Source organism: Eptesicus fuscus, chromosome 7 (assembly GCF_027574615.1).
Source record: "Eptesicus fuscus isolate TK198812 chromosome 7, DD_ASM_mEF_20220401, whole genome shotgun sequence".
Taxonomy (NCBI): domain Eukaryota; kingdom Metazoa; phylum Chordata; class Mammalia; order Chiroptera; family Vespertilionidae; genus Eptesicus; species Eptesicus fuscus.
Window position 1 is genome coordinate 74,849,502 of NC_072479.1, and position 27,618 is coordinate 74,877,119.

General features: G+C 40.1%; 1 protein-coding gene across 3 annotated transcripts in view; it reads left to right on the top strand.

The window, feature by feature from the left end:
* Positions 1 to 7,501, top strand: part of BCAT1 (branched chain amino acid transaminase 1) — a 93,414-nt gene extending 85,913 nt beyond the window's left edge. For 2 of the 3 annotated variants that reach the window (XM_028144042.2, XM_028144041.2), the window contains exon 11: positions 6,441 to 7,501. In XM_028144042.2, coding sequence (XP_027999843.2) covers positions 6,441 to 6,482 — 42 coding nt within the window. In that variant the 3' untranslated portion in view covers positions 6,483 to 7,501. The remainder of the gene's footprint in view (positions 1 to 6,440) is intronic. The other variant, XR_008556631.1, reaches the window with a different exon arrangement.
* Positions 7,502 to 27,618: the final 20,117 nt, after the last annotated feature.

The window sequence follows — 27,618 nt, forward strand, 5'->3', positions numbered from 1 at the left end:
TTTTTAGAGTTGTCTGAGTAAATCTGATGGAAGTAATGTTATTAGAGATTTTCTCAAATCAAAAATATAAACAAAACTAAAATATATAATTTGCTAGATTATAAAAACCTTTATCCAAAACAGAAGTTGAGAAATTTTTAAGAGGGGAGGAAGTGCATTATAGTGATAAGAAACAAAAACTAATTTGGAAAACTTTCTTGAACAAATTGTACAGAGAGAATGTTATATTTTATAGCAGTTAATACACAATGAGATATGAAGGTTACCTCTTGGAGATTATATGACATATGAAATTTTGAACTGACTTGATTTGGTTATAAAGGATGGAAAGGAAAAGTAGTCAGTTAGGCTGAGGGAAAAATCAGGTTAAATTTGAATTGAAAGAAAGTTCTAAGTGAAGGTGTTCAACAAATATAATCATGAAGCTTTGGATAAGGAGGGCGAAGAACAGAAAAGTGCATCATCATTGAGATGGTCGAACAATAATGCATCAGAGCCCTAAAGTATGAGTAAAAGAGAAACCCAAAGACAGAATTTTGGGACAAGATGGGAAGCCATTGCAAAAATTCTTAGAGCATTTTTGAGAGTAAAATTATGGACTCCAAGTGTATAGGTTACAAAAGTGATTTTTTTATTCATTCATTCACTCATTCATTCTTTCAACAAATATATGTATTAATCACAAACAGGCTGTTCAAGTGCTGGTGTTAGTAGTTAAAAAAAGGGACAAATAATTAGTGCAGTCGAAGCACACTGATATAGAAGGACAAAATTAATATTCAATTTTCATGCGACACCATGTAAAAAGATTTAAAAATAGATAAATATAGAGAGCAGAGAAGAAACGTATTTTCTTTTTACCTGTATTTTCTCTATATACTTTAGTGTCTGTGGCGAAGAAGTTAATAATTGTGCTTTTTACCCTAGGTAGTAATGTATAATGGATAATGGTAGTAACACTAAAAACTAACGATTCATTCAGAGCTGAGACTGAACAAAGAAACTAAAGGAGACAGTTATAGAACACATGAGATTATACAAATGATTCTGAATTCAATCACAAACCAAAACCACCAACACTGCACCAAACTGTTAAGTAACAAAGGACCATCATGCGGAATCTGAGACCGCATCTTTCCTCTTCAATTATTTTGTTTGTGGACACAAACCCCAAAATTTCACAATTATTCTCTTACTAGGTGGCAAATTAGTGCTGTCAGCCCAGCTACTAGGTTGTCTGTTTCTCTCCAAAAGAAATAATTTAAGTAACTATTGAGGGAAAAGCATAGAATTGTGTCACATTTCACATTTGACCTCTTTGACATTACATGGAAACATGGACATTAACTACAAAAGGCTCTGATAAATTGAAGGAGAATAGCAACAGCCAAAAAAAAACCCTTCGTATTCTTTCCAAGGTAATTGGGGGTGGGGGTGGGGGGAATTCCTTCTTAACTATAGATCTGATTGTCGTTTAACCTGTGTACTTTTGTATATGAGTAAGAATCTCTGAAGCTAAATATTCATCCCATTTGGCTAAACATTCAGAGAGTTTTCTGGGTCTTAGATCACACTACCAATACCTCTTTGGAGGGGAACATTTCAAATGGCATTTTCTTTTTTCTTGTTTTCTCTTTTTCTCTTTTTAAACAACAAAGAAAAACACTTCTGTGTTCACACTTAACCAAACTTAAACTTGGACAGCATTCTCCATGTTGCCCATGATCCCTTTCCCTCCCGTTACTCTTGGCTACGCCAGTTACTCACCACCCTATTCACCTGCTCTGACCATTTGGGGTCTTCTCTGTTTTCCAATATGCTCTGCTGTCTGCTGCTTCCTCCTGCCTCTGTACCTTCTCCAATGTGCCCACTTGGTAAGGCACTGGTTGTCCTTAAGACACATGTTCTTTAGGAAGCTTTGAAATCTCTCTTGAACAATGTCCCTTTCCCTCAGTACAAACATACATTCACCCACTTCAATGCTGCTTCTTCCTCCAGCTTCCATATTACCTATGATTATCACATTATGGCCTTTAAATTATGAGCTGGGCTTATTTGAATGTAGGGATTAATTCTCTTTTTGTAACTCCAGTCATCAGCACAAAGTTTGGGCCATAGTACATACTTAAGAATGTTTCCTGATTAAATGAATCAAGGGATAAATGGTGAGGAACAGACCAAGCACATACCAGAGAGCAAAAACAGGTTGCTCTTGTATATTAACACATCCTGAGAGGAGGTGAGAGGAGGTCTTGAAAAATGTCAAATTATTCTTCAAAAAAATTTCGGAGAATCTGGTTTAGAATTTTGCAAAATGACATACACATCGATACTGGTGTCGAAATTAGCTAGAAGCTGGAACTCAGGACTTAACTCTGAGGGGTAGCATGTCTGAGTAACTGGCAGTGCTGCTTCTGAGGTTTCCGGAGGTAGAAAGTAGTGACTGCAAAGACCAAGAGGTGGATGTCGTAAGTAGTTCAGAAAAACGCAATGTAAGGTACAGATGATGTATCATAGAAATGTGCACTTGAAACCTATGTCACCCCGATAAATTTAACTTGAAAAATAGATAAATTAACTTCAAGATAGTTTGTTTAGCCCTGTCCAGGTGGCTCAGGTGATTGGAGCATTGTCCCATACACCAACAGGTTGTGGGATTGATTATCAGTCAGGGCACAACATACCTGGGTTTTGGGAGGCAACTGATTGATATTTCTCTCATATCAAAGTTTTTCTCTGTCTCTCTCTCCCTTCCCCTCTTTCTAAAAATCAACAACAAAACAAACATAGCCTCAGGTGAGGATTAATAAAAAAAAGGTAGTCTGTTTAAAAAAAAGTAAAAGAAAAAGGAAAAGCTTGACAGAATTAAAAAATCTATTTTCTCACTAGAGGCTACAGAAAGACCCTTTGTGGTTATGGAATTTTTCTTGTTTTCAGTGGAACAGTTTGATGCGGTTCAGTTTTCAGTGAGAAGGTAGAGCTCCACCTCTTTTCCCTGCAGATGTCCTGAGCTGTCCTTCAGAGTGTGTGCATTCTAAGTGAACATTTCCAGGTTGCTTTAATGATGCGGTCCTGTGACCAGCTCTCAGCCTCTCCTTGTTTCCTAATGCACACTTCTCCACATGCTATGGCATTACAGACCTTTGCAAGGCCATTGAATAGGATTTGAAGAAGAATGACAGATTACCTGGTAGGCAGTACTTATTATATTTTTATGGCATTGTAGAAAGTAAGTACATGGTATACAGGTTATCCTTTTGTGTTGCTAAGAATTAAGAATTTTTTTCTGCTGAATATAAAGACATTTTAGCAAGGGCCCTGTAAAATTATTTGCCATCATACATTGATTATGAAGTAATGAACTTGACATTTTGGTTGAGGGTTCTAACTGGCATTTGTGAAAGGTGAAAATTCTGCATATCACACAGATAGTTTTCCACATTGTCTCAAAGTACCATCCCAAAGCCCCGTCTTTGATTCCAATGAACAAAATCCAGTAAATGCGACTTACAGAAGGCCTGCCCAATGCTGAAGGGGTGGGCCTGCTGCTGTGGTTTGTAATGACACTGACAATGGTAAAAGGACAGCCTAGCCCAGGCAGGCATGTGTTCTCTTTCCCCTCCTCCTCGGGACACCTACTCTTGGGGAAAACATACAATTTGTTATCTCTGCTAAAATCTGCCATCTCTACTTTGAATTGCTTTCCCTTGCAAAGTTAAATTGAATTATCCATCACGCACATGAAAAGTTTGATTGCTAATTGCCTAAGTCTAGACGTTGTGAATTACCCATATTATCCGATCTATGGGATACATCTCAGAATGCTATGATTTTACATAAGAGCATAAATTGCAGGATGAGAGGGGTAAAACTTAATACATATTAGGCAGGTTCACAGAGCAATATGGACTATGACTATTATTGTAACCAAAATTGATTTTCCACTGGTTCTAAAACTAAGACAACTAATTGAACGCAAATTTACTTTAACTGATGAGATTGAAGATGAAATTATAGTGGTCATGAATCACAGTTCTACAGATCTGCTAAAATGTCAATATGCTGACATCCAAATGTTATTAATGGGAAAAGTGTCTAATGTATTAATGGGATTGCAAATAAGAAAAATAAAACATGTATTTTGCTCTTACCTTACATCAAGTTGACACCATACATAAATCAGGCAGAATCTGGCAATGTTTTATCCAGTATTCACCATGAATCAAGAGTCAATAGTGGAGGCCACACTCTTTAGGTATCCATTTCTGATGTGGATTAAGCAGGTCAACATAGTCAGTCACTGGGCTTCCTTCACTCTCCTTTTCATGTAAACCAGAAGGTTGTAGGTAGGCCCTTTCTTGGCTCCCAGTAATTTTTCCAATTCGGTAGTTTCTGCTCACTGAGGTCTTGGTCACAGCACATGGACCATGTGACGTAGGAGAACTGAGCTTGCGATTACGAGTCTCCTAGAGCCTTAGTGTCCTCATATATACAATGAGAAGCTTGGCTTATGAGTTCACAGTTGATTTTTAAGCAGCAGTACTTTCTGCAAAAGGAATCTTTCCTGGAATCCCAGTACACAAAACCAATCAAAGTGGAATTATTCTGAAGTGAAGAAGTAAAAACCAGAGCCCCACTTATTGGGTTCATCCAAATAAGATTATTAAGGTTCTGTCCAATTCAGAATTTTCAGATGTTTTGTATTAATTTCAGCCGAGTGATAATAGGATTACAGAGCCAATTCGTGTGAAAAGGGAGCATCCTCTGATGTAGGCAAATGCCTAGTGGCAGACTTCATGGCATGTTACTTGGGTAGGGAGGGTCTGTTCCAGGTCTGTCTCCACACATGACTATGTGAACATGTGCAGGGAAATCAAGATGGTGGCCAATAACCTGGTCTTTGGTGTGAGAGAGACCTTGGCTGGAGTCTGGACTCTACCATTTACTAACCACACCCTTAAGAAAGTTATTTCATCTCCCTGATATACAGTTTTTTTTAAAAATATATTTTATTGATTTTTTATAGAGAGGAAGAGAGAGGGATAGAGAGTTAGAAACATCGATGAGAGAGAAACATCGATCGGCTGCCTCTTGCACACCCCCTACTGGGGATGTGCCCGCAACCAAGGTACATGCCCTTGACCGGAATCGAACCTGGGACCCTTGAGTCCGCAGGCCGACGCTCTATCCACTGAGCCAAACCGGTTTCGGCGATATACAGTTTTCTCATTCATAAAATGGGATTGACAATAGCACCTACTATCTGGGGTTACTGTGGGAATGAATAACTGAGGTAGTAAGCCTGTAAGGCTCTTGGCACAGGGGTACTGGCATGCAGTACTTGCTCAAAGGGTGAATGCTCATTTAAACACATGTTTGTTGAACGAATGAATGAACACATGAATATGGGATTGGCTTCCTGTTTCTGACATCTGGAGTATCTTAATGTTTCATTTAATTCCGTTTCAAATATGAAAATTTAGGTCTGCGAAAGCTAACTTGCTGATGCAGATAATCTAATTGTGATTATGATGCAGGTCCATGATTTTCGAAGGGATAAGAAAAATTGGGATGCTAACATAACACAAACAACTTTCATTTAGAAAACAAAGGCATTGTTCAGACCCACTGGGCTTGTCAATGTAATATTTTTGTCCATGAACATAAAAGGCTCTTGAGAAGGGGGATGCTAGAACAGTCATTCTCAAACCATAGCTTCCATCAATCGCCCGAAGTGCTTGCTGAAACACAGGCTGCTGGGACACACCTGCCCGTTTCTGATTCAGGAAGACTGGGGTGGTGCTTGGGATTTTGCATTTCTAACATGTTGCCAGGTGACACCAATGCTACTGATCTGGAGAATATACTTGGAGCATCACTTCTTCAGAGTAAAGATGACATAGTTAAACCCAGTTATGCCATTTGGAGAGCAGAAGCTAAATACAGAATGGTAATGAAATGGCATGCAAGTAAGCATATAAGGAACCCACATCAACTGTAAATTTTAGTTCAACAACAATTATAAGATTTGTGATTCTTTCCAGATATTTGGTTGTTTCTGTCTAATCTTATTTTTTAAATATATTTTTATTGATTTCAGCGAGGAAGGGAGAGGGAGAGAGAGAGATAGAAACATCAATGATGAGAGAGTCATTGATTGGCTGCCTCCTGCATGCTCCCTACTAGGGATCGATCCCACCAGCCAGGCATGTGCCCTTGACCAGAATTGAACCCGGGACCCTTCCATTCACAGGCCAATGCTCTATCCACTGAGCCAAACCATCTAGGACTGTCTAATCTTACTTTGCATGTGAATATATTTTTTATGTTCAAAACAGAAGTGAAAATTTCGTACGTGTTGTTTATTTTGAGTTTATTTATAAACTATTCCAGCATTGTTAGCTTATAAACTGAAACAGGTTTTCTTGTTTTTGTTGCAGTACGGAAGAGAAGAGAGCGACTGGACAATCATCCTATCCTGAATAGAAAATACAGGATATTTTCTGTGTGCTAATGGGACAGACTGTTGTTTTTGAATTATGGTAGATTCTTTGGCTAGCTGTTTTTAGTTGTGCATAATGTAGTATATATTATCAGTGTTAGCAGGGTGATTGTTTCCTTATGCCAGAGAAAATGAATTGCAACCATCAAATGGCATTTTGTAAACTTGGTAGTAGAAGCTTATCTGACCTTCCCTTAGTAAGCCATATAGCATAGCATTCCCTCAGTAATTTAGTGTCTCCCTTCGTATGTCACTCAGATACAATAATGTTTGTTTATTCTTTAGCATAGGTTATATTCTGCTCCTCAACCAAATGAATTTTTGTGTGTGTGTTTGAAAGCTGATCTGAGTACATTTTATAGGTCACACTTCCTCTGACATGTTTTCATCCTCAGAAAGTGTTTTGTTTTGTTTTTAATCAAAATCTTTGAAAAACTGGATTTCCTCATGTCTCATTTTTTTTTTGCAGGCCCCCAAGTCCATCTTAAGTCAATGTCTCCCTTCTTCCTGACGTCGCAGTTTGCTCTAAGCTCTCCTTGTGCGTCAGCAAGATGCGTGCACATTTCCACCACTGCCTTTTCACATTGTATTGTAATTGGCTGCTTGTTAGGCTCCACAACAACACTGAGGACCTTGTGCCTTAGAGATCTTTGTATCCCCAATGCCTGGCACATAGTAGGTACTCAGTAAATAATGAATAAGTGAATATTTACCTTCTATAGAAGTGAACCTTCTTTGTTTCTATATTATGAAACCTCTTTATTAGAATGGTGATTGATCCTGACATCGTGTATATTTACCTCTTATTGCCATTTGTTTTCCATGGACTGCTAAGTCATTAGAGATACTCAGAGGCACAGTTCCTTGGAGGAATTACTTCATGTGTAAAGACTGTCTTGGAATTGAAAGTATAACTCTACAGAGAAGTCATGATATCATTCCTACCAAATGCAAATGACAAATGTTATGTGTAAAATAAAAAATAAATCATCATAATGAGGTTTTCTTGTTTGTTTGTTTTTAGTCGGAAGCAAAGAGAGGTATGCTCTGGTTTTTATACATTTGGTTTTACAGTTGATCTTTTTGGTTGAATGGGGATTGGATGAGCACGTGGTTAGGGCACAGGGAGAGCAATTATAGATGATATTTTCCTCGTTTAGGAACTCTGAGTTAAAATTGTATCCTGGTTATCTAGGGGAAAGTAAAAGTAAAATAGCAAACATTTACCCTTGGAAGGTCAGCTCTCAGACATTCTATTTTGGTTTCCTTTGGTACTAATAACTTTTCATCTTGCTGATCATATTTTATTCTCTTTTCAAAGCAAGGAAAAATAACATTCTAAAAGTTTGATGCACTGAAAATTTTTCCTTAAGGCATTTAGCAGCACATAGCAAATGGGACTTTGATTCTTTCCCAAGACTTTTGGCCATGGGGTCTTTTTAGATAGGAATGGTAAAATGAAAATTAGGGAAGTATAAGATGAAAAAGAATGGTAAAAATATCTCTTAGGGGGCTTTTAATTGTTGATCTGAAGTCTTGGGAGAGTGTTCTTTTCAACCCTCAAGAGTTTTTTCTGTCCTCTACACTCCTTCCCCACGTAGCACTCTAAGGATTTAGCCTGGGACCTCATTTTTAATACAGTATTCTAGAAAAGACTTCCCAGTAATTTTAACTTGTCAAGTAGCACATAAATGACCAGACTCACATTCCTAAGAGAAATGGAAATCCTTTGTTTGCTATAAATGCTTTTTATACTTTGCATCCCTAAATTTAGTATGGCAAGACATGTCCATTACAAAAGCTAGAGAACAATGTTTTGACATTACGTCTGTATGATTTCTCAAAATTTAAGAGCATTTTAAGCCCTTCCCATCAGACTTGTGACGTTTGAGAATATATATTTAAAGACACAGAAGGTCTCATATAACAGAAAACACAATCTGCCATTCCTCTTTAAGTAATAAGACAAGAAATTGACCTTGATGTTAATTTGTGAAATAGATTTAAAGGGAACATCTGCACATCCTTTTTCCTTGTGTACTATTTTATTTAATTGCAGTGGATTAATACAGCAAGAGTGGCACATTATAACTAGGCAATTATCCATTCTTCAAGACTTAGTTATTGTAACACTAATTGATCATTTAAGGAGTAAGATAGTTTAGCATAGGAACATGTAAGGCTAATCGCTCAAAAAGATCAACAAATTAATATTGTTGCTGATATTTGCATAATTGGCTGCAACTATTTAATGTTTAATTGGTTGATCAAATGAGATTCAGCAATTCACATGAACATGAATATAAACAGAACTGGTGGCACTTGAAATGATAATGATTAACTTATTTTGCATGTTCTCTTCCTCCCACATTTTCCCAGGTTCTTTTTTCATTTCAGACCAAGTTTGTAAGCTTTTTCCAAAGCACATCAGTAGAAACCAAGATTTTAAAAGGAAGCATTCCAACATAGACACAACATGAGCATTTCCTAAAAATAGTTGCTATTAGAAATGTCCTAAGTTATAGTGATTTATTAAGGATTAACTCGTGGTCCACCAAAGCAAGAGTCTACAAAGTGACCAAGAAAATTTGTTAGAGAATCGAGTTTTTTCTTCCTGGTAAACAGCCTTTATTCTTTTCTCAAAAGGTTTTTTTATTTTTTACTAGAGGCCTAGTGCATGAATTCATGCATCTTGAAAGGAACTGTGGGCCGCAAGGCTGCGGTGGGCACAGGGGCAGGTCTCAGGCCCATCCTCCGCACCCCACCCGGCCCCTCCTCCTGCGGCCCCCTGTCCCCTCTCTGCCTGCAGCCCTGTTCCCGCTGCCGCCACTCGCACCTGCTGATAGTGTGGAGCAATTGGGGCCAGCACCAGCAGCAGGTGTGAGCAGTGGCTGCTGCTCTGATAGCCCCTCAGGAGCAGGGGGAGGTGGAGAAGCCCTCAGGGGTGATCAGGGCCGGCAGCCACTGCTCACACCTGCTGACGGCACCAAGCGATTGGGGCCGGTGCCAGGCGCCAGCAGCAGGTGCGAGTGCCGGGTGGGACTGCAGCATGCTGGAGCAAAGAATTTTCAGTAACCACCAGAGGCTCACCCTGATGACAGTGACCAGTGCCCTGCTTTGGTCTGGCACCCCTGCTCATCTGTTCCCCCATCCTGCTGCGGCCGATGCCTACCATGTTCCATGCACGCCCCCTGGTTGTCAGTGCACATCATAGTGATCGGTTGTTCGCTTGTTCTATTTGCATATTAGGGTTTTATATATATATATATATAGGTTTTATTTTTGTAAGAAAAGAAAAAGGTCAGAGGTAGCAGCAAGAAAGTGCAGTATAACGTCAACTATATGACATGTCATGTCAGCATGCCTTGAAGATACGGGCAGCCTACGTTATACACCCTGGTTAAAGTTCGTCACCATATCAGCTGTGTTGCTTGATATAGTTGTATCTAAGCAAGGAATCTTGCTTTTCTCAAATCAGACCAGTTTGGGGCACTTGAAGGCAATTGATAAATATCTTAGTCAAAGTAATTGTAGGTACCCTTTTTTGAAGCTGCAGTTTGGACTCTGCTTTAAGGCTTTTTGCTGTGAAATCAGCTGCCAAAGCAGCTTATTTATTTTCCCACTCTGTGCAATCACTCCATTCTTTATTTCTTAAAAACATTTCTTTTTAAAAATATATGTTCAGTTTATCCTTATGATTCGGGAAAATGTGTTTTAAACAGAAAATGATAGCATTTGTTCACTTTTAATGACTGATATTGAAAATATTAGGGCCGTAAATATTCATTGGATGTCTTAAAGTGAAAGGCTTAGACAGGGGTTAGAGGAACAGTGTAAGGATCCCTTATTTCATGTCCTGATTCTAAATATGATCAAACAATTCTTCCTTGTAATGTGGATTTGCAAAAAAAAACTAAGTTACAAATAGTAATGCTGGCAAGTAATTTTAGAGGACACTTGATAACACCTCTCACTTTGCTTTGCTACAAGTAGAATTTGTTCAGCTATTTCTTTTCCAGGTATCTTCCCCAAAGACGTGACAAAGGGTACCAGCTTCCCAATAATCATAACCTATTAATTGACAAGGATCATGGAGATTACAGCTAATTTAATCAGTTAATTTGATAAATGTTGGTTGAATTCTCACAAATGTACATCTAACACAACTTGCTATAGGGATTAGAAAGTTAGTTTTAGAAAATAAATGGTATATATACATATATTACCCTCATGCTATTTATACACTACTTAACAAAAATTTAGGTATAAATGTAGCATTTAATGCAGCTAGATAACAAGGGGTCAAAAACCAGGGCACATCTGTTAACAAGAAATCACAAATATTTTCATCTCATTTTTAAAGGATAATTATCGTTTTCTCCATTCCTTTCTTTCCTCTAGTCAGAACTACTCAGTCTAGTTGGTAGTTAGGGGTCATTCAGCCACTGCCTGTGAGATGTGAATTACCTCCTCCTGGTTTACTACTTACTGCCAACCTATAGTCCACTTGTTAACTGCATTCTTTTGGAACATTGTTGAGTTGTCATGGTACATCTAACAAGGGAATACTTCAAATTACAGCATCTTTGCTGATCTTAAAGTCAGATAATACTCAAATAAAATGTTCCTACAGTGATTTTTTTAAATGTCTATTATGAATCAAAGTGTTTAGAAAGTTAGCTTGAAAATAGTGGGTTCAGCTACTCAGAAAAAAGCAGGTGGGAAACTATCTTTAATAATGATTTTTCACAGTTTGAGATCTAAAAGAAAGGCCACTTAAACTATTGCAAAGAGATTCATTTTCATCCTTGCCAAAAAGCTCTTTTAAATCTACAGAGTTAGAAGAAAGTGATTTATTTTTCATCTTCAGCATACATTAAGAGACTTCTCATATTTTTTTTTTTGGGGGGGGGTGGCGGTTGGTAAAGAAACATAGCAACAGGAAAAAGTAATGTTTGTAGTTAAATAATTTCTTGGAATCAGATATACGTAAACATTTGATTTAATGAATGATAAAGGCATATAATTTAGTCTTAGAAAATGAAGTGGTCTTTAAAATCTGCTGGGTACAAGTATTGAAGTTTTAAGTAATCTTATTCTGTCTGAAAATATATTTTTCACCACAGTGTAGATCCAGTTAGTAGGGCCTGAAACTAGAGTTTGACTTATGGAATCTGCTGTCGGGATGGTAAGAATCAACTCTTAGTTGTGGTATGGGAATGAATTAAAATGTAGTTTCATTGACAAATTTCCCTGCATATCCACTATCACAATGGCTAGGTTCTTCATTACCCATTATTGAATGATGGAGAAACATTTATCTAGAGAAGATGTCAGGGGAAGAACAACTGGAGGTAGAGAAAGAAAAGAATGATAGGAGAAAAAAAGAACCAAGCTTGCTTCTGCATTCTCCAAAGGAGCTTTTTTTCTTATTCTGCCAGCCATAGGGATCTTCAGCTTTCAACAGGTGGCAAATATAAATAGTGCCAATTGGGAAGTAACCAAATAGAGTGGCAGTGCATCAGATATTACAGATATTAGAATTAGGCCATTGCCATCAGGTAATAAGATGAGAGTTCTGTCACATGGAAACCACTTTAGATTACTACCTATTTGAGTAAGAATTCGTTTTATAATTGCACTAGAGGCCCGGTGCATGAAAATTCATGCACTGGAGTGGGGGGGGTCCCTCAGCCTGGCCTATCCCCTTTCACAGTCCAGGAGCCCTCAGGGGCAGGAGGCGACCCAGCGATCAGGGGAAGGTGACACCCCATCACACCTCTGCTGCTGCCACTGCCGGCAGCACAAGCCTCAGCTGGCCTTGGTTACCTGAGCCTCGGGCGGCCCTGGACAGCTCGGGGGCTGAGGGGCCTGGGGGACTCCAGAGACAGGCATGTGGAGCCGCCCTGCGCCTGCCTCCCCGGCAGAGCTGAGGGGACTGGGCACCGCCATCTTGTGGCTGTGGGCGCCGCCATCTTTGAAGGCATCACAGTCAATTAGCATATTCCCTCCTTATTGGCTGTGGGCGCCATCTTTGTGACAGCATGAGTGTCAATTAGCATATTCCCTCTTTATTAGATAGGATATTCTACAAGATCTGTTGGGTCATTCTTCAATCATTTTATTCCAAGATCTGTGAAGCTTCTTGAGGCTGAATAAAAAAATAAGTGACAGGAGTAGACTGTGACTGAAATAGACTGACTATTTTTCCTCCTTAGAAATAGTATTTACCACTATCTCTTTTCCTTGGCAAATATTACCGATTTAGAAATTAATTGCTTATCATTTAGTTTTTAACTAAAATGTGCAACAACATGCAGTTTCCTTAAGCTAACTTCATGTAGCCATGAAAGTCATTCTCAGGGTTAAGAAAGGAATTTAGATACCTGCTTCAATTTCTCCTTCATTGATGAGTTTTTAGAGTGCAGGGATTCTCTTAAGAGTATGGCTGCAAGCAGATTTTGGATTATCTTAAAAATAAGCGGACTACTCTGTTTGCATCTATAAATTATTTCCATGTTGATCTATGAGAATGAATGACCCTCCAGTGCACTCAACTAGCTAATACATGGAGCCCAACCCTCAGTTCTGAAGAATTTGTGCTTATTTGTTATGGTGGCTGAGAGAAAATAAGTTGTTTGAGGAAGTAGTTTTAAAATCAGAATTTAAAGATAGAGAAAGATAATCTCAGCTTAACTATGGAATTTTTAGAACATGTTCTCACATCTAAATTTGATTGTAATGAAAAACCATAGCCATTGCTAGTCTCAAATTTGTCTAGTGTAGTGAGTCTTGAAATTCTCTTTAAGAAAAAACCAAGTAAAAAGAAATAAACACTTTGTAAATAAGAGTTGGCTTTCATGAAAAATTGTTTATAGGTTATATTAAAAGGACTTAAGCTCACTAAAAGCGTAATGATGGAATTGTGGAAAATGTAGGGGGTAAAGGAAATGACCTCATTCTTTGAAGGTTTTGTAGAAGCACAATTAAACCTTACAAAATGGCTTTGTTACATAGGAACCATCTGGTGTGAAAGAACTTTGTAATGTCTAAAGGACCTAGAATAATTGTATTTTGCTGGCAACAGACACATTCTTCATTGTTGCAGATTCCTCTTCAGATCTTTAATTATGCATTGCCTCTGTCATAAATAAAACCTAAAGGAATCTTGTTTGTGTAGTCCCTTGAAATTGGCAATGTTAGATGCATGAAATAATAATGCCTACTTATCATTTTCATACTGGTCCAAGGTTTTTGGTGATGGGATGCAAATGTAGTGTGGTGTTTTTAAAACCAAAATGACATTGAGGGAATGAAAAGAATTGAGTACACCAGAAAGACTTGAAACCATACAACAGGGCAGAGTATTAATGTGTCTCATATTTTCAAACATTTGGATAAGAAATACAATGTGCATTGGAGATTTTCCCTTTTTTAATGTATTTTTTTTATTGATTTCAGGGAGGAAGGGAGAGGGAGAGAGAGATAGAAACATCAATGATGAGAGAGAATCACTGATCAGCTGCCTACTGCATGACCCCTACCAGGGATTGAGCCCGCAACCCGGGCATGTGCCCTTGACTGGAATGGAACCTGGGACCCTTCAGTCCGTAGGCCGATGCTGTATCTGTTGAGCCAAACCAGCTAGGCCTGTCCTTTCTTTTAGGTGTGAATCTGTCTTTAGTGAAGTTTAGTTTTGTCTTTGTAATTTTGCACAGAATAGGGGAATAGATCACTTCTTCCCATTCACTGTTATAATTAATCTACTTCGTTGAAAATACAACACACTCCTATATGGCTAGCCAGCTTTAGAATAAAAGACACTATAAAGTAAAAGGTATTTGATCTAAACTTAGTGAACATCAATTATGTGCCCTTTTATTCAAACCATGTATGTGTAAATTGCCCTCATACGCATATATCTTTGAGAGAATAAAGCCAAGAGCCGTATATTTGAGGGTCACATATTTCATATTCATTTTTTAAAATGATTTGGCTCAGTAATTGCAAGTGCAGCAAAGCCTAAGGTTTTTCAAGGAGTTACTATCAATGATGTAAAAGTGTAAAAGTGCTCAAAGACCTTCTCCAAACCCTGTCAAACGGAAAATATTGGTCTTTATGAAGATCTTTGTCAAGAAGTTGCGTGCAGAGTTTGGAAGGCCCAGGAAAAGGTTGTTAGTCAAGTTTCTTACAGTGTCAACTCCCAAATCCCACAAGAGTGACAAAGATAGACTTGTCATTCCTGAGGGTGATGACATATGTTCACTGGAGCTTCTCTGATTTATCAGGTGAGACAGCAGTCTCCTTCATGGTAGAATGTGTCTCTCCTACATTGGTTTACTAACAAGCAAAAAAGTGGGGAGGGGGAGGGCTGGGGGCAAGGGTGAATTTTCAACCTTTAAATTTTTTTTCTGCTTAGCTGATGCTATTCAGTTTGTCTAATAATTAAGAAAATGGTTAAGAGCCATCAATTGACACTATGATCTTGAATCAGTTACTTGTACTTGAGATCATAATAGTACCAATCTCATGGGTGATAAGGATTAATGAGTTAATATTATAAAAAAATTGATAACAGTTTATGTGTAAAGTGTAAACTGATGGAATTTTATTCAAAACTAGAGGCCTGGTGCACAAAAATCATGCACTTACGGGTGGGGGGGAAGGTCCCTCAGCCTGGCTTGCACCCTCTTGCAGTCCAGGAGCCCTCAGGGGATATCCAACTGATGGCTTAGTCCAGTAGGACATCCTTAGTGCTGCTGTGGAGGTGGGAGAGGCTCCCGCCACTGTCCCTGTGCTCACCAGCTGTCAGCCCAGCTTGTGGCTGACTGGCGCTCCCCAAGTGGGAGCACACTGACCACCAGGGGGCAGCTCTGGCCTTACCCCCCATTGCTCTGCCACAGCCGCTGGTGGTCTCCCTCTGCAGGAGGCCACTGGAGGGGTGATCAGGGGGCAGGGCTGGCCACTCAGCCCTGCCCCCCAATTGCCCCTTCACTGCCACTGGTCACCACTGCCCCCTGATTGCCATCCCCTCCCTCTTCCCATTGGCATCTGCTTTGGCTGGTCTGGTGCTGCCCACTCATCAGCCCTGCCCCCCGCCGACCAGTCATTCCGCCGTTTGGTTGCTTTGCATAGTAGGCTTTTATTATACAGGATAAGTGAATGAACCCAAAGTCAGGGCAAATAGGTACCTCACAAATAGATGCTGTGGTGATCAGCCCCTTCCTCTGTGCCTGGTGGAGATGGTGAATGTTCCTACATCCAGAGCACAAATATTTGCCACAGGACAAGTGGCATAATCTAGCTTCCCCAAAGTGCTTGGGTAGGGGGAGGGGAGGCAGGGAGGGGGGAGAACTAGAAATGTGTGATCTACTGAAGCTCAAGCCCAGGTGTAAAAGCCAGGTCTAGTTTAAACAATGATTGATAAAATTATTAAGAAGTAATTAGATGTTTTTAGTTTTTACAAATATGAGTTAAGTTTCATATACCACATGAATATAACTGTAACGGTTAATTTTATGCATCAACTTGATTAGGCCATGGTGCTCAGTTGTTCAACCAAACATTAGCCTAGATGTTGCTATGCAGAAGGTATTTTTTTTTAAATCCTCATCCAAGGATATGTGTTTTAATTGATTTTAAGAGAGAGCGAGAGAGAGAGAGAGAGAGAGAGAGAGAGAGAGAGAGAGAAACATTGATCAGTTGCCTCCCATAAGTGCCCAGCCCAGGAATGCACGACATAGGTGTGTGCTGTGACTGGGAATTGAACCCAAAATCTTTTGTTGTACAGAATGGCACTGCAACCAGCTGAGCCAACAGGCCAGGACTGGAAGCTATTTTTTCAGATGTGATTAATTAAATTGATAGAATTTGAGTAAGACAGATTGCGCTCCATAATGAGGGTGGGTCTCATTCCAATCAGTTGAGGGCCTTAAGACAGATTTCCCAAAAAAGGAGGAATTCAGACTTAAGATTGTAACATAGAAACCTTGCCTGAGTCACCAGCCTTCTTGGCTTGTGGTGTAGATTTCAGACTCAAGACAGAAACATCTCATCTAATTTCCAGCCTGTCAGCCTGCCTTATGAATAATGGATTTGCCAGCTCCCATAATTCCATGAACCAGTTCTTTCTGTTTGTCAGATATATATATGTTATATTAATACTAGAGGCCCAGTGCACAAAATTCGCACATGGGTAGGGTCCCTAGTGGCTGCTGGCTGCCGGCTACCGGCTGCTGGCTGGGGCCTCCTTTCATTCTGCACTGCTACCTGGTGGTCAGCACATGTCATAGCAAGCAATTGAATTCCTGGTCGGTCAAACTCCCAAGGGGACACTTTGCATATTAGGCTTTTATATATATAGATAATTTAAATTAATTAATTATTATATTGAAACCCATGATTATGCTCTTCAAAGGTCTTTGTCATACAGGTTGGAGCAAAAGACTTACAGTTGTTCACCTGGAAAATAATATAATTATAAATAAAAATTCAAGAATAAACTCTTTCACATACTCACAACTGTAAACCTACTTTTGCCACACTGTGTATAATATATAAGGAAGGTCTACATTATATACATAAAATATACAGCATATAACATATATGAGTTCTATATATATTGGTTCTGTTTCTTTATAGAAGCCTAATACAACAACAATATTCTTACTTACGGCTTCCTAAGAAAGAAAATCATGTGCAATCTTATTCCCTTTTGAATCAAATATTTAACTTGAGGCACACCCAGTGTTCATAAAATGGTTAATCATATAAGGTATCAGCAATAATTTGCTCTAATTATAAGCATAGTACTTAAGAGAAAATAAGAATTCCAGGACTGGTAAAGTTGTACAACCCACACTAACTAAATGAATTCAGACATCACCAGTGAAATTTCAGGCACTGATGAGAAAAATATTTCTGAGTGTTGGGCCACTACACTCCATAAAATATCATTAGCTTAATGTTTGTGGCCTGAATGCATACCTTGAAAATACTATGTGACCACAGTAGGTGGAAAGAACTCCCTTTTTGGTGTACTTGAGGGGTGGGTAATTTAGTCAGGTAAGCAGCCATCCTGATAAAATTCAGTTTCATAGATTTACTAAATGTAGGGCTGACTTCACACTGCCTGACAACCAGGTTCAAATCCATACTTACTATCATACTCAATTTAGGAATCATCTTTGTAATCATTTGGACTTTTATTTATCTCCCCCATATATTAAAGTTATATTTTGCAAAATATATATATATATTTAACTCCTAAGTAAAGAGAATAAATTGGTCTGCTTCTCCAATGAGATTTGACAAGGGAATATAAAAGATAATAAGAAGCCAAATGAGGATAAGTGATGGGGACAGAGATCATCCAAAATAGGTTCTCACCAGTTTATTTGTTCTCTGGGGAGAAGAAGGTGATGTCATACTTCCTCTGAGAAGGAAGAGTATTTTTCTTGGGCTTGCTCTTGTCATGATCACGAGGTTAATGCAAGGGTGTTTCCTGCAGTTCAATGCAAGCTTTCTTTAATGGCAATAATCCTCCTCCCAATACTATTCAACAGTTAGTCTTCTTGCTAATCATTGATTTGAATGACTTGTATTCAGTCAAGCGGACAATGGCCACAGACAGTTTTGCTTTTGTACTTCCCCTTTCATCTTGGTGACTGTGAGAACTTGTAATTATGTCAATGGTTGACTCTCCCACATAACTAGTAACTCTTCAAAGGATTGCATTTTATTCATTCTGTTTTCCCAGAGAAACCTACTTTAATCATGTATAAGAAGTACAGTATCATTAAGCACCCAGCAGCGTGCTAGCATCTAGTAGGTACACAATATTTGGCAGCTCCACACCTTTCTTTCTCAAAGTACACTTAATTCCAAATGTTGAATAATTCTCTTCTTCAGGATCAATCTTACCCAATTCATGAGTTAATTGGAAACAGCTCTGATAGTGCATTAACAGCTGAGGTTCAGGGGCATGAAATTAGCATTGCTGTCCTAATCCCAGCATCTAGTGTCTCTTGGATGAGCTGTTGTGATCCCACTGAGCTTTCTCCCTAACCCTCAACCTGTGTGTCCATCCATCCTAATTTACTGGATTTCTGCCCAGGTACAATTCTTCACTTTAATACTCACCCTGCTCACTGTCTCAGTCCATTTGATTGGGGACCAGACACCTCAAGCCTGGATTTTATCTCTGGTCACCCATACATAGATGGAGCCAGTTTCAACCTAGATTGACACCTTTGGAACAAATCACTGACTCTTGTTCATTATGGTTATTTCTGGACCCTTTCAACCAGACTGCAACTCTTCCTTTTTGAAATGGCCTTGATTAGATCTGTTTGCCATAACCCCTTGGACATGGTGATTTGGGCTGATTTCTACCTCCTGCACAGGCTGGAGACTTGCTTGGCACTGCTTTTGTCTGCCAGCTTGCTCTTGAGGCATAACCATTTGACATTGAAAATCACCCTAGCTCCCTTTGCCTAGTTATTTTCAGAGTATATATTTTAAAAAATATATTTTTATTGATTTCAGAGAGGAAGGGAGAAGCAGAGAGATATAGAAACATCAATAATGAGAGAGGATCATTGATCTGCTGCCTCCTGCACACCCCCTACTGGGAATCAAGCCCACAACCCAGGCATGTACCCTGACCGGGAATTGAACCGTGATCTCCTGGTTCATAGGTTGATGCTCAACCACTGAATCAGAAATCCACATTTTAACAAGATAACTCATCTGCACTTTCCAATGTGAAAGCACGGCTCTAAACACTTTTCAGCTGAACAGAGCCACATACAATGGAGATAGTACCAAGAAGCTTTGGTGAGGTTAGAAACGAGTGCTTTGAAAGGCAGGTTCAATTTTATAAATGAAGGCATTTGTTCCAAAGTTGAAGTGACTTTACATCATGGAACTCAAGGTACTAGTAGGCTTGAGTTTGCTCAAAACCTAACATATGCAAGTTTGATTATGAAATTTGCCTCCTAAATTGCTAATTCCTTCTGAGGTTTCTCCTGGCACTCCCTTTCTGTCTCGGCCTTGTGTAAGACCACCATGATGGTGGTCTCTGTGAACATTGCCACACAGGAAACAACGGGAGACTCTTAATTACTGAATTCCTGCACACTATTTATTCTTTATATTTGGAGCTATTAGAGAGCCTCTGGGCATATACATACAATAAAAAAGATAAACAAGATTCCCAGCCAAGTTGCAGCTGTTATCAGTTTCTTGGAATACGAACTTAGATAAGTGCTTCCTTTTACATTAAAGTAAGTTCTGTGCCAATGACGCTTGGTTGGCTGATAATCTGTGGTACTTGAGTATTCTCAGGAGGTACTTCAGATGTGGTGCTGGGCCCCAGTGATCCCAAGGAGTTATCCTTCTCCAGCTCTGAGGTAATAAGTTTTCTAGAACCTGAAATTAGGAATCTGAGAGTCAAGTCAGTTGGATTTAGCTTCCACCAGAAATGTGGTTCTTGTTGTATTGTAGAGCAGAAGCAATTCTTACATTGGTCTGGATTGCCTCTAAACCAGCAGAGTTATGGGAATTTTTTCCTTTTCAACTATCACCAGAACAGGCGAAGCACCTGGCCCTTTTAGGAGATCATTCTAATGTTTAAAGTGTTAGAAAATGTTTTTCTCTAAAGTCTAAAAGCTTTTTGTTGTCACAAATATTTTCGTATTCTATCTATGGACAGACATCTACAAACAGAAGAAAAATCTAATTTTGCCCAATGTAATAGGCTTCTATATGATAGAATGTTATCAATAATTCTCACTTTCCTAGCTGAAATTCTAATTCTCCTTTCTATGTCTCTCTCTCTTTTTTTCTTTAAGTTTTGTTCCTATTCTTTTCAGCTTCTTAAAGCTCTTTGCTACTCTCACTCTTCAGATTTCGGGCCTGGACAATGAGCTTCAGCAACATTCTGGTCAATGGTGAGGACATAGTCCCTTTAAGTGGCATTCTTTTTATACTTCCTGATGTGATGCTCATTTGTGGCATCACTTTACTCTTTCTGATTAACCAACTACAGTGATTTCTTCAGAGCCATTTTCTTTTCAGCCATGGTGGTTGACCCTATGCCCCTCATTATCCTTGTTGAAGATACTTTCTCCAGCTTACCAACAAATGTCATTTTGAGGTCTACTTCTAACCCCTGGATGTTCCTTTTATCACTTAAATGAAATTTGGTGTCTCTAGTGCCAAAACACAAAGGAAGCTCAAGAAAGCTGTAGTGCAATGATGAGCAACAGACTGAAGTCAGGAGTGCTGGACTTGAGACTCTGACCCCTACCTCCTCCACCAGCTCTGCCCCTGACTATATAACCTTGAACAGATGGATTCCTCAGAAAACAGGGATTCAATCGCTTGACCCCAAAGGTCCCTTCTCATTCTAGGCTTTCTTACCTCTGAGAACCTGTCCTTACTGTACTCAGTCTTTTCCATGATTCTTTCCATCCCACCCCTCTCCTTAATTGTCCTGTTTATATCATTATTATTTCCATATCCTTCAATATTCAATTTCCAATGAGAAAGCTAATGAACAGGGAAGCTAAGCAAATACAAAATGGAAAAGTCAGAATTAGAACTGTTGCTAAAGCCCTACATATAAAAATAAAGCACCAGTGACAAGGAAAATCAATTTGCTGATATAAGTAAGATGTGATATAAGTAGATAATTTGCTTAAGAACTATTCAGGAGAGAATCTAAGAATAATACTCTACTTAAAAAGAATAAACTATTAAGAAATATATATAAAATCCAAAATATTATAAAGATTAATACCTTCAACATCCATGTATCCACCTCACAACTTTAACCAAGTATTACCATAAATTTTAATCCTCTGGCTGTCCTCTCATCTATTGCAATTGCCTTTCCACTTTTAGGAGATAAACACTCTTCAGAATAGTCATTTAATCTTTAATATAAATTTACTAGTGGCCCGGTGCACAAAATTTGTGCATGGCGGGGGGAAGAGTCCTTCAGCCCGGCCTGTACCCTCTCCAATCTGGAACCCCTTGGGGATGTCTGACTGATGGCCGATAAGTACAACACAGATGAGTAAGAGCCTATAATCTGATAAATAAAATTATTGGGAGGTACTATTTTGAGGTATTATTACATATTCCCACACATTCTCCTTTGTTTTCTCTTTTTCCTCTCTCCAAGATAAGTAGCTGGTTCTGCCTTTATTGCTAATGGAGAAAGATTCAACAGAACATTCTGGATGGTGGCTACCTGGGTGTAGACATAGGTAAACATTTATTGAGCTGTACAATTGAGATTTCTGTATTTTACCTGGCATTTGGCTCTTGTGTTTGCATAAGCATAAGCAGTGGCTTCTAACCCACAAGTTAGAATCATTCAGGGACACTTAAAATTTACTGTTGGCTGGATACTCTCCAAATCAGCAAAATCAGAATCTATGGAAATTGAATAGAATTGGAACACTAATTTCTGAAGGAGTAGACTTGTTGTTTGGAATATTTTACACACACACACACGCACACGCACGCACACACACACACACACACTCCTCAAGTAATTCCCATGAACAGCTATCATTGAAAATCAACCCCCAAGGGAATTTAGCGTCCTTGTAAGGGGGCAGAAGAATTCAGGCACAATAAATAGACAATTGTGTTGCTAGAAACAGCAGGAAATATAGGCCTTCCCTCATGCCCTACAGCAGCCTAAAAAGCCTCGTGCTGCCCACCTGGACTCCCTGGACCCCCAACAGAACGGAACTTTTCCTGCAGGGCCTGGCACTGCCTGTCCCGCCTCCCGGGTCCCTGATGGACCTGGACCCCACGGTTGGGGTCTCAAGCTACCCTCCCCGCCTCCCCAGGCCCCCTATGAAACAGGACTTTTCGGGCAGGGACTAGCGCTGCTCGCCCAGCCTCCCTTGACCCCTGATGATATAGGACTTTGCAGGTAGGGACTGGAGCTGCTCACCCCACTTTCCTGGGCCTGTGATTGGACTTGGACCCTCAGTTGGGGCCTAGTGCTGCCCGCCCCTACTCCCCAGGCCCCGATGAAACAGGACTTTGCAGGCAGGCTCTGGCGCTGCTCACCCCACCTCCCCGGGCCCCACATGGAACGGGACTTTGCAGGCAGGGCCTGGGGCTGCCCACCCCGCCTCCCCCGACCCCTGATGGACTGGGACCCGCAGTTGGGGCCTCTCACTGGTTGGGTCCGTGATTGGGAACTCAACCAGCCCCCACTGCAGGCGCTGACCCAAGCCCCGCCTGCCCCGGTCTATGCTCAGGGCTTGGGTCTGCAATCAGGGCTTGGGACAGTGCCCACCTGCGGCAGCAGGTGCTGACCCACACCCCGCCTGCCTCGGTCCGCCATCGGGACTTGGGTCCCAACAGCTGCAGCAGGTGCTGCTCCCTCCCCCCGCCATCTTTGCTGAGTTAATTTGCATAGCACCCCTGATTGGCTGTGGGCGTAGAGAAGGTATGGTCAATTAGCATATTATTCTTTTATTAGGTAGGATGTTGTAGTGTTAACCCTGCAAGGGATACTGTAATTCAAGCCTAATCTCTAGTAATAAAATAGATTGCATAAGTCTTTAGCAGAATTTTTGACCAATGGAAAAGATGTAGGGAGCAGAGTATCCTTCCCAGTGGTAATAGCTGGCCCTGAGAATCACAATATACTTATATTTTGTCTTATGTATATCATCAAATCGATTTTCCCTGTCACTCGTACTTTATTTGCATATGCAGCAACAGTTATGATTCTGACTTTACCATTTTGTATTTGCTTAGTTTCCCTGTTCATTAGCTTTCTCATTAGAAATTGAATATGGAAGAATATGGGGAATAGTAATGATTTATACAGCAGAGAGACAAAGAAGAACAACTTTAGCTTCCATTAGTTTAATAAGGAATTTGTTTAATTTAAAACAAACATCAGTAATTATGTCATTCCTACCTGACAGTTACCTATAACACATTTGGAATTATTAGACTGGTGTTCTGCCCACAATGTTTTCAATATCACCTCTTGCCTTGTCCTTGTTTACCACTTGTCAGCCATACTGGCCAACTTCTAGGTTCTCAAATGCTGCAGATCCACCTCCTTCCAAGACCTTGTGCACATGCTGTTCCTTCTGCTGGGAATACTCCCATCCTGCCCTTCACAGCACATTTCTTCTCCTTCATCTCCTCAGATATCCACATTATCTAGAGTGACTCTTCACCCCCATTATTCTCATCTTAGCATTCTTTGTTTTCTTCAAAGCAGGCACCACAATTGCAGAATTATGGTCTCTTCCATTAAAATATAAGCACTAGGTGGGCAGACACTTTTTCAGGGTTATTTATCAATTACTTACCCTAGGCCTTAGCAACAGGAGGGACTTAATTGTATCTTTTAAAAGAAAATAAAAAAGGAAAAAAGAAAGAAAAGGGGAAACAGGGAGAGAGAGAGAAAGAAAGAAAGAAAGAGAGAGAGAGAGAGAGAGAAAGAAAGAAAGAAAGGAAGGAAGGAAGGAAGGAAGGAAGGGGAAGGAAGAGAGGAAGGAAGGGAGACATGGAGAAAGGAAGGGAGGGAATGAAAGAGCATGCACTTTATGTATTCATTTTTTTTTGGCCATATTTTATTTTTACTAACTCATTGACTGTGGTTGCAAGTCTGTGCCACATGATTTCTATTGCTTGGTAAATTGGGCATTTCTTCATTAAATTATTGGTTTGAAAGAGAATCTTGGCATTTTCAAGTCCTTTTAAAAGACTTGAAGCACTAGTACTAGCAGTCAACCATCTTTGGGGGCTATTGTAGTTGTTGTTTTTTTAATTGTAGGTTAATTTTTTTTTTTTTTTTACTTTGAGATAATTATAGGTTCACATGCACTTGTAAGAAATAATTCACAGGAATCCTTTATATCCCTCACCCATTTCCTGCAGTGGTAACATCTTGCATTACCATAGTATATCATAACCAGGAAAACTATTGTTTTTTTAACAGTGACAGATTTTTCCCCCAATTCATATTCTTTATTTATTCTCCATCTCTTCCACAAAGAGGATGAGTATATATCATTATTTTAAAATTAATTACAAATGAGGTTAAAAGCTCTAAGAAAATATGTTAATCAGGGCTATTTCAAAGTTTATAACCTGGTTCTCTACAAGTCAACAGATTCTAATTATTTATAAGGGGAAAAAACAAACCCTTCAGAGGGTAGACAAAGACTTTTTTTAGTAGATAAAACAATAAAAAATTTTTATAAGGGGCAACTAAGTATGCTTTAAAGAGATACAGTTTTTATCACTTCCTGAAATTGCAGCAAATGTGAAAACAGGTAGAGAACCACAAAACTAACTCATTGACTAACTACCTACCTCCCACTTGACATTATTAGAGACTTTTGGGGTCACTCACATATAGTTGAAACACTCAATGCTAAATTCTCAAACTTCACCGAACTGCACTGAATTATTAATCTCCTCTGGGTCAATCACAGGGAATAGGCAGCATGGTAATAATTAGAGCTATTCCCAAATATTCTGGTTTTCCTCTTGTGGAGGCCTGGTTAAGAATGCAATTTCCTGACCCTTTGAAGTTAAGCTTGGCCAGTGACTTGCTCCAGCCAGTAAGCTGTGAGTGGAAGTGACCTGTGTCACTTCCATGTGGAAACATTTAATTGGTGGTGCTCATGGCAAACTTCCTTTTTCCTGCTGCAGTGATCATGGAAGCATGAGGCCTCTGTCATCCTGGGTCCCTGAGAGACTAAATTAAGCAGAGACCCCTGCTGACCCATGTTGGACATGTTGCCTGAATGAGAAATAACACTGGATGGAGTTATTGAGATTTGAGGGTCACTTTATTATCATATGCTAATTCATAACATAGCCCATCTTGATTGTTATAAAAAAACACATGAAATATATTTATTTGATTATTCTATCAAGTTCTACTTCTTGAGCTTAGATATACCATTTCCTCTCATTGATGAGTATGTAAAAAGCTGGTTACACTATCTATTGGTTACACTACCAATCTATATATATAAAAGCCTAAGCAATGTCCAGTTATGTCCAGTTAACTGAATGACCAGTCGACTGGTCGCTATGACATGCACTGACCACCAGGGGGCATATGCTCAATGCAGGAGCTGCCCCCTGGTGATCAGTGCACTCCCACAGCTAACCTCCCACAGCCGGCCAACCTCCCGTGGTCCCTCCCCCCAGCCAGCCCCAATTGGCCCTGATCACTGGCCAGGCTGAGGGACCCCACCTGTGCACGAATTCATGCACCAGGCCTCTAATTTAGTCATAAGTTTGATTTGCTTCCTGTTTGCTCTAAAAATGATCTGCCCATGAGACTCTACATGAAAATAACTCTTTGAACACACGGCACCTTGGGGAATAGCTATCACCAAACCTAAGGATTTGGAGAAGGAAGGAAGTTGGCTGTGTTTGCCTTTGATGCACCTGACCAGTCACTGATGTGGACTGCTTCCTGCACATCCTCCTCACAGACTCTGCTCACTCTTTGGCGATAAAAGGAAAGGGGAAAAGATACTCAGACAGAGCCTTTTTAATTACCCGTTAATTGGATGAGATGGCAACTAAAGTGCCTAAAGGCCATATGCATATTCATAGATTGTCTTCAAAGGGTACAATTACCAAAGCCGATGAAAAAGATTATGAGTTAATATTGGATTGTGATTTGGGGCAGAGGAGGGTGAGGCGTGTTCAGATGTCTTCCTCCACATAGCTGTTAAGATTCGTTTGTCTCTGGTTTTGTGTGATAATGTGTGGTGGTACAGTTTGTGTGGGAGCATAGCATGTTTGTCAAAGGGGCAAGTTCCGCAGTGGGCAGTCCTGGGCCATTTTCCTGATTGCCCTTGGTGTGCAAGGCTCTTTAGACGCAGGATGAAATTCTTACCTGATATGAAAGTGTAGATCATATTTTCCACCATATTCCTGTCTAACATTATTCCATTAGAAGTAAGTATTTCTGCTTGTGGTAAAGATGAAACATAATATTCCCGTTGCGAATTTCCGCAAGAACTGGAAAACAATATTTTTGAAAGCAGTAGCAAAATTTTCTTTTAGAGCTGCCAAAAAGTATGGAAAAGAGATTTTGGGATACCGTGTTGAAGTCCTCTGCCTTGAAGAGTATCTTCACATGTAAGATTTAATGTTCAAGTGACAAGGCAGCAAGCTTATGTTCAAATTCCACAGGGCCCAGGCCTGGATGGGAATTACAGACACTCTCCTCTGTTTGCCCTCACCCTGCTCAGCTGTGGAGGTGGTCGGTGTGGAAGGGGAAAAAGCCACATATGTCCCCAGAGCACCGGCTAAGTGCCCGAGTTTTTGTCACCATTTTCCTGCCACTTCAGATAATGCGAGGCAGCTGGTGAAGTACAAATGCTCAGTGACCACAGTTTGGAAATTTCTAAAGAGAAAGTATTTTCAGTTATTTTGTTAGTTGGGTCCATCTGAAAGAGTCATTGACTTAAAATTTTTTTTTTAATTAATAGTCTTTATTAGACTTTATCACTGCCCTAAAAATCCCCTAGAAGACACCATGGCTTTTGTAGCTATTTTAAAACTGTGTTCCCAGCCGCACTCCCCTCAGGACACAGTCTAGTTCTGTAAGGCTGTAGTTGTGTACCGAGAGGTGCTCTGAAAGAATGAGACACGTGTGGTGGGCAGGTAAGTGAACTGGCCCGGCTTTGCCATTGCCAAGTCACTTAGCCTCTCTCAACTGTAAAGGGGGGGAGGGGCGAAGAGTAGGACTTAACATGAGCATTAATTGAGATTAGGCATAAAAAGAACTCTGAACAGCGCTCAGCTCTGCTGCTCTGGCTGTGGCCCTGCCTGGCCGGCCGCCCCGTCTGTGGGCTCCCGGGCTGCGGGGCAGCCTCCGCATCACCAGCCTCTGGGCCTTCAAGTGCTTTGGGAGCTTTTCCTTTTCCTTCAGGGTCACACAGAGTTTTGTTTTTTTGGGGTGAAGATGAAATAGAATATTCCCAAAGGGCATGGCTGTGGGGCCGGGGCCTCCTTGTTTCCGGTCGCCATGGGGCGGGGGGGTGGGGGGGACTGAGGGCGGCGGCTTCTTTCCAGCGAGGACCCTT